An 8,436-nucleotide genomic window follows, 5' to 3' on the forward strand; every position below is an offset into this window, starting at 1 on the left:
ATCTCTCTATGCTAGTGCCAAAGCCAAAGTTTTAGCTGACCTTGATAACATGGAGAGACGAGGTCTTTTAAGAGATGCGATGGGAGCAGATCACGACACAATCATAGCTGAAGTATTTGCCTATGAGGTTCAGAAAAAGGAGTATCTTGAAAGTGCTCGAAAGAAGAAGACTGGCATTAAGTAAAAGGTTGTGCACCTATGTACACCGAGAGATAGTAATTGTTTTTATCTTAGCTGTTTCGTGTAACAAATCTCTCGGGAAGTGTATCCTCTTTGAATGTTGAGTAAGAGATTTGCTTGACTTTATTTGTCTTGCAAATCTCCTAAGTATGATAAAATCATCTTCCTTCGGTTTGGAATTGTGTTTAAGAAGCATCATCTGGCTCTCTCTCATCACAACCGTTAAGATGATCTATAATGGGGATCGTGCGGCCGAGAAATATGGTCCACTACCCCACCTTGACTGACACATGAATTGACGTGCATTAAATGCACACACAGATACTCGAGTACCTTTTCTCTCTCCGCATTAAATATGGAATGATCAAACTTGATCTGCACACGATCCTATCACTCCCCCATGCTCTGATCAGTTACCATATGAAGAAGAGGAGGCGGTTAACCTTTTGAAATTCGACAAACCCATCCTCTCATAGGCTACCCATATCTAGTTACCCGGATCCAAATAAAACCCTACTTGAATCTTCTTCGCCTCATACCTTGGATTTTTCATCTCCTCCCAGACAAAACCACCAATCTTTCTCTCTCAAACACTCTACAATGGCAGAACATACTCCAGCTACATCCTCCAAAAAGGAACCAGAAAACCCCTCTACCCTGGAAATCCCAAGCTTTCCAACCAAAGACATGCGACTTATTGAATCCAGAGTTCCATTCATTGTTAGAGGCAGCATGTGGGATGCCCATGGATTTCTCGAGTACGTATTGGATCGAAGATTTGGCGAAGATATCATTCGACTGCTCATGGAATCTGGATTGTATGGGTTCATTACACATCTCTATACCGTATGGCATCCCATCGATGTAACGCAGTTCTACATGAATGCATCCATATCCAACGACTCTCTGACCATCTCTTCCAGGGTCCACAATCATCTAGTGGTCCTCACCTCAGAAGATATTCGAACCACGTACGGGTTTCCACAGAGGGATGAATCTTACAAGTCTGACCTCACCTATTATCACTATGATCCAGAAGAGTTCTATGATTCTATCAAGAACAATCAAGCCCCTTTAAAGAAAGAAATCACTTGGCCATTAAAGAAGAAGTGGTTTAAGTTAAATTACAAGTTTACTGTTGACATTTTCAACAAGATTGTTGATCATAAGACCTCAGGCACTGATGATGTGACAAAGGAGAAACTGAAGATGTTGCATGCCTTTCTCAATGAACTTAAGGTTGACTGGTCGAAGATTATTTTCAATAATCTAGTTCACACCATCACCTACCACCGGAAAAGTCTAGGAGATATCACCAAGAAACTAGGGTATGGTTTTATGGTAAGCCATCTTCTTGTCACGAAAGGAGTCTTAATGCAACCAGGCATTCGGCCCGGACAGAAAGCTTGTCACGTGAAGCAAAAACCATCTGGTTATGACAAGCAGAAGGCGTTGGAATTGGGAATTCCCATCGAATTGGTTAAGGCCAAACGAAAGTCAAGAACACCAAAGGTATCCGAAGATGATCAACCCAAGCCAAAACGGCAAAAGAAAGAAAAACGCTCCTCTCGGGATAAGATGAAGGAAAAAGATGATGTCCAACCAGTGTCAGTACCTCCAAAGTCTCCTCAAGAGAAGAAAGATCCAATTCAACCAACTCCACCACCAGAAACAATTGTTGTGAAAGACTCATCCGAAGAAGATACTCTGATTCTATCAAGACTCAGTAAAAGGGGTCACTTTCGTTCTCCGGTCAAATCAAAGCATTCCCTAAAGGAAGACACTACACCGAAAGTAGTCGACCCAAGAGAAGCACATCCTCAGGGGGGAAGAAATCACGAAAGAAGCACCTCTCCAGGGGGAATATCAACCGAAAGTTGCCTCACCAGAAAAACTCTCAGATCCTCAAGTACTAGAACTTGGTCATATCTTCTCTCCGGTTCCCCATCCACAAGAACCTACTTTGGCAGAGCAACACCTTGAAGGGTTGACACAAGAACCTGCTAATGTAGAAATGGAGGCCAGTTGCTTAAATCTACCACAAGAACCTGGTTCACCAGACAAGACGAAAGAAGCGACTGCTGCAATGATTGATGTTTCGTCTCATCCACAAGAACCTACCAATGCAGAGCAGGTAATTCTGACACAAGAACCTGGATTGGTAGACGAGACAACTGTGATGCCAGTAGCGACTCCAGCAATTCCGAAAGAACCACCCCAAGCTCCCAAAGCACCGACACCAGATCAAGTACTCCGAGCATCTATTGAAAGTGATTATCAACGAGTTCTACAGTGGCAAAAGTGGCGCACAGCCCCATTAAGCACATTTGTTGAAACTTTTGAAGCCATGCAAGACGAAGAACAACTTGCACTGAAGTGGATTGGTACAGATGATGTCTACAAAGCACTTCGTCTTGAAGAAATAAGATGAGTATTCTCCTACAAGATGACCAATCGCACTCTAGGAAAAGACAAAGCTCCAATTTGCATTAAACTTAACAAGCCACCGTTGGATCCAGCTTTGGAAGCAGAAATGAAGCAACTTCAATATGCCATGCTGTTATCAAAGATCAAAACTACTTTAGAAAAGGAACACCAGAATGATCCAAACTGCAATGTCAGTGGCACGAAGGATGAGCATGGACGAGAAATTGAAGAAGACGAAAGTGACATGAATGAGGAAGATGAAGATGATGATGACGATGATGTTGAAGATGCAGATGATGAGCATGATGACGATGATGATGACAATGACAACGATGATAATTTGGGTAATGCAGGTGTCCAAGGAGCCGATCCCGAAGACCGTGATCCAATATTGATCGGTCCTGATTATGATACCTTTCCTCAAAGATCTCCTCTAAGAAAATTACCCTCTAACAGTGATGACCCGAAAGAAGCTTCACAGCACAATCAACAGGTTTCAAATGACCATCCCGAAGATTTGTCTCGTGCGATTGTACCACATATTCCACTTGTGAACGAGACTCCTATCAAACGTGAAGCAGCGACTGAGGGAAAATTGGAAGCCTCACCTATTCTCCTCAGCTCAGCAAGTGGTGGAAAAGGGGAAGCACCACCTCAGGATGAACAAATTGACACATCGCCAACCAACATTGAAGTAGATTCAACTCCAGAGTCCCCAAGGACTATCATGAACCACATGCGAGAAACTGTTCATACAGCCGAGACCATTCATTTGCAATATTTGGTTCTTCGAGAAAAGGAATCAAAGGTGTTGGATGACTTATGCAAGAAGGTAGATCACCTAATGGCTACCCACTCTAAACCTCCGTCTCCACCTCCACAGCAACCTCAACCGCCTCAACAAACTCAATCAGATCACAAGTTCCTGGAGCGAATTGACAAGACTCTTCATGAGCTTAATACCTCTGTTAACAAATTCGCTCGACAGCAACACGAACTCAAGCACTCTCATTTCGGTCTCAAGGAGCGTGTTGATTTGGCATGTCTGAAGATAGACACAGCACAAGATAACTCTTACCAACTGGGAGAATCAGATTCTGGGATATGCCCAAGACATCTTGGCTGCGGTAAATAAGCTTTCCGTTATTCCTCCTACCATCTGTGCCGCTGATGCCAAAAAGGGGGAAAAGGACAATAATGACGACAAGGACAAGGATGATGATCATCCGAGAGATACTACGAAAGAACAGTCTCCAAAGGGAACTCCAAAAGATCGGCATTCACCCTCTCGGACACCAAGAGACTCTGGCCGAAGAAACACAAATCTGTCTCATCCACCTTCCAGGTCTCGTGGTCACCGTTCCTCAAAACCAAGATACCATGGTCGATATCAATCCAGATCACTCAAGCCTCGCCAATCTTTTGGCTCTGAAGCCAAATACATCTTCACATGTCTATCCAAGAGAGAACAGACGAAACTAAGACAGAAATGCATGAAGAACAACAAAATAACTATGGATGGCATAAGAAACTTTGTGGATTTTGTACCCTATGAAGAAGGAAGTGGTAAACGTTTTGAGGGTTGCAATGTCCCTATCTGGCTCAAGACAAAGGACAATCATACAAGGCAAAATCACATAAGCACTCAAAACGAAAGGATCAAAAGAGAAAACAGAGAACTATGGAAGAAACACGATGAAGAAGTCAAAAGAAGAGAGGATGAAGCAAAAGAAAGAGAAAGGATAAAGAAGTTGATTGAAGATCTCTCAAATGTGACCAAAGACTCTCCACAAGGTGTCATGCACAATGCAGCTTTTAAAGTGCACGCTGAGTCTGGAAAAAGTTATCAAGAAGGAATGAACTCATTTGAACTGATTTCGTGGTGGAAAGCTGGAATAATCGAAGGAAGAAACATTCGTGAAGCATACAACAACTACACAGGGTTGAACATCAAAGGAAAACATGAAAATCTTGTCAAGACAAATCCTATAAAGATCTTCAGACAAAGGATCAATGAGGAAATCGACTTCACCAGAATGCTCAAACAACAAAAGGAAAGGGATGACCGTGAACATGAGGAAGCTGAAAAACAGAAGTCAAATCTTTTGGAAATGTAAGATACCCTTTCGTTCTGATTTCATTATAAAGTTTTTGTAATTTACATCATCTTAATATAAAACTCTCATTGTTACACATCTCGTGTCACTTGTCTGAGTTATTTGTCCTTGTCTTATTTATTAATGCTTTCATCATAGAAAAGACTTGTACACTCTCAAATAATGGCTGCCTTATAATAGAAAAACTCCTTATGGAACTTTTATCAGCCTTACAATAAGAGTATAGGTTTTGGCATCATCAAAAAGGGGGAAATTGTTAGGAACATTGTATTAGGATTTTGATGATACCAATGTAATGTAGAAAGTAGACCCCTAACTGTTAGCTTTTTCGATCGCTACTTTCGTCTTAGACGAGAGTTGCCATAACTCTCATGTAATTCGTGTTAAGCTAGACAAACACACGAAAATGAGTTATGTCTAGTTGATAGGGTCTACAAGACGAAAGAAGACACGAGACAAGATGTTCAGCAACAAGAATGTATAAGGAGTTGTCAACCACCTCGAAAGGACAGATTTATTAAAGACGATTCCTTCCAAGTATTCTTTCTCCTCAACAACGAAAAGAATGTTTCATTTGTCTGATTTGACATCTTCCTAGGAAAATAAGGATCTCATGGGGACACGATTACCAAGGAGCATTAAATGAAGAGGTACCATCTCCTGGAGCTAAAAGACAAAACCCTAATGCCTCCCATACCTTCAACGGCTACATGGTACAACCTCATTAATGGAGCATTTAATGCATGAAGCTCCCCGGTCCTTATCCAATGGTTAAAAGGTTCGAAAATTTCATCTCCCTCCAACGGATGAATTTTCATCACCTATATAAACCCACCTTCATCAACTAAGAAGGTGCTGGTTCAACTTTCACTCGATCTACTACTTGCAAAAACTCTTAAACGCTCTCAACTCTCCCAAGCTTTTGTGAACCAGTGTCAAGGTGTTAAGACATTTGAAGAAGTCCAGTAATCATCATCTTACACCTTGAAGAAGTCTTGCCATTTGTACGAAGCAATCATCCTTCACAGTCAAGACTTCATCACGTTGGAGAAATCAGAAATCTCTTTCTACCAACCTCAACTCTGAAAAAGAAGTTGATAGAGGCGGAGTAAAATCGAGAAGTTGAAAAACCTACGAAGGCTGTCCGGCTTAGTGATCAAGTTAGTCTTTGTGTAATTGTACTAACGAGTGATAGTGCAATCCTTCCACAAGTTGTGGAAGAAGAGTGGAGTAGGCAACGTTGGCCGAACCACTATAAAAACTCTTGTCTCCTTATCTCTTTACTTACGCATTTCATTTCTACATCATATTCACTTTATCATCATTACCGAAAGTTCTCTTCTCAACATAAACTCGTGCAAAGCAAATAATCAAATCTGAAATATCCGCTGCGCTAAAACACCGAAATGTGGTTTTGGGGTAAAACACGAAAAGAGTCTATTCACCCCCCCCCCCCCCCCTCTAGACTCTCACTACACTCTATCGGGACCAACACAATTCAAAGTGGGATTCCTGATCAGGAATTTTAACGTTGGGTTACGCAAAAGGAAATTTCGACTTTCCCTTTGGTGTTATCGCCTTCAGTAACGCCTAACGCTTTAGCGTTATAGCTTTTCCATTTATTTTTTTTTTAAATAATGGCAGAAAATACGGTAGATGGACAGTACACCTACCGTATTTACTAGCATTAATACCTAAATACTCTGTAAATGCCACCATTATTTACTGCCTTTTCTTTCCCCACATTTAGACTCTTCTCCTTGGTAGTTTTCTTCGAATTTCTGCCTTGCACATATCATTTTTTTCAATATTTGTGGTCCCTCTCAAATCCTTTTCACCCTTTTTGTTTGTGTATTTTGTATCAACGATTACTGTATATTGAGAAGTAGTTGTGTTGTTTGACTTTAGTCTATTCAGGGTTGCTGGGGTTCATGGTGGTGACAGCCTCGGCTTGAAGGCAAGAAAAAAATTATTTTTTATTTTTTTTTGTAATAGGACATTATTTTGATTGTTGTTTCCTTGATGAACACATATTCCAGTTTCTTCAAAAATATACATTATTTTGATTGATGTTTCCCTGTTGAACACATGTTGGCCCTGTTTGGTAAAAAATTAGCATATAGGACAATTTTGGCTTATTTGACCACTCTTAGTTGTTTGATTTAGTTAAAATATCAATATAAATGTTTGGTTAATTAGCTTTTTGCAACTCCAAAAGGCTAAAATTCAAAAAGCTACTCCAAGCAACTTTTTCAATTAGTTTTTTGAGAAAAGAAATTAATATACCAAACAGCTATTAGCTAACAGCTAATTTACCAAACACTTTTCTACAATCAGCTAACAACCATTTTACCAAACAGGGTCATTGTATTTTCTTCAAAAATATTCTGGAATCCCGTTGTATTCTATTTTTTTTTTTTTACTGTATAAACCAACATCGCCTAAGGGAAAGTCGTGGTTGGAATAGGGAGTGGAATAAAGCTAAAGCAAAAGAAGTTATTCCCTTCTTTGTATCCCAACCCAAAAATCTCCCTATTTGGGATCCCAAGAAAAATTCCCTCTCTGGAGAGGGAATGATTCTGAAATTTGACACGTTAAAAAAAGACAGTTTTCTCCATTTCTTTCTCTCCTTGATATCCACAAAAAAATCATTTCTTTGCAGGAGTTAAAAATAGCTTCTCTCACCTCCTTCTCTATCATCATCTAAGTCATAATGGGCTCCACAAAAAATCAAGAAAAATACACAGGTGAGGATGCTCTTAGTATTATTATTACCCAAGGATATTTTAGTCTTTATACCCCTCCTTCCCTTTTTATTTCGAATAATTATATTCTTTCCTACCAAACAATGTAATTTAAATTCTTATGTTATTCACACATTATTCTTTTTCCAATCGAATTACAATTCATTTCCGCTCTAATTCATTCCCTCCAACCAAACGCCTCACTATTTCTCCTGGCTCTCTATTGCACTTGAGGTTTGCTATAGGTTTTTGGGGAATTTTATCAAGTTTCTTGCCTTTTCAGATGATAGGAATGCAATAGCTTGCAAGGGAAAAGTTTTTAATCCCACTCTGCTCTACATTCCACTAGCCAAATTCAATCGCTTTCAAACGCAATTTACAACTGCGTTTAACTTTCTTTTCTTTTTTTTTTTTTGCCAAACGCATTTAATAAGCTTATATATACGTCAAACGCATTTTCAAATTTTTTGAAATACATTTGTGGTGTTTGTAAATATACCTAACATATTTCAGAGTTACGTTTACTGGCCGTTTGGTTGGAAAGAGGAAATTAAGGAAAATGAATTGTAATTTCATGGAAAAGGAATAAAGTGAGAATTACGATGGAATTTACAGCACGTTTGGTTCGCGGAATGAATTTTGAGGGAATAGAAATATTATTCCATAAGGAATAGGAATATTATTCCATAAGGAATGGAATAGGTAAGGAATAGAATAGAAATTGTATTCTATTTTTTGGTTCGGTTAAGGAATAGACTTTATGAATGTTATTTGAGTGTTTGGTTGATTTAAAGAATAGAAATGGAATATATGTGTAAAAGACAAAACTACCCTTATTCAAAATATATAATATTATTATTAATTATTATTATTTTTATTATTATTATTATTATTATTATTATTATTATTATTATTATTATTATTATTATTATTATTAGTATTATTATTATTATTATTAGTATCCACTG

At 39.0% G+C, this 8,436-nt stretch overlaps 1 protein-coding gene across 1 annotated transcript; it reads left to right on the top strand.

Annotated features, from left to right (window-relative positions):
* Positions 1-2,626: 2,626 nt before the first annotated feature.
* On the top strand, positions 2,627-4,724 carry LOC109154904. The gene is made up of 2 exons (XM_019302643.1): positions 2,627-3,646; positions 3,702-4,724. Exons 1-2 carry the CDS (start codon positions 2,627-2,629, stop codon positions 4,722-4,724), a joined length of 2,043 nt encoding a protein of 680 aa, XP_019158188.1.
* Positions 4,725-8,436: the final 3,712 nt, after the last annotated feature.

Source organism: Ipomoea nil, unplaced genomic scaffold (assembly GCF_001879475.1).
Source record: "Ipomoea nil cultivar Tokyo-kokei standard unplaced genomic scaffold, Asagao_1.1 scaffold2662, whole genome shotgun sequence".
Lineage (NCBI taxonomy): Eukaryota > Viridiplantae > Streptophyta > Magnoliopsida > Solanales > Convolvulaceae > Ipomoea > Ipomoea nil.

Bases quoted from the DNA above. Each gene is read 5' to 3' on its own strand.
- LOC109154904 (XM_019302643.1), top strand. From the start codon at position 2,627: ATGACCAATCGCACTCTAGGAAAAGACAAAGCTCCAATTTGCATTAAA. The intron at 3,647-3,701 runs GCATGTCTGAAG...TGGGAGAATCAG, and splicing joins TCAAGGAGCGTGTTGATTTG to ATTCTGGGATATGCCCAAGA.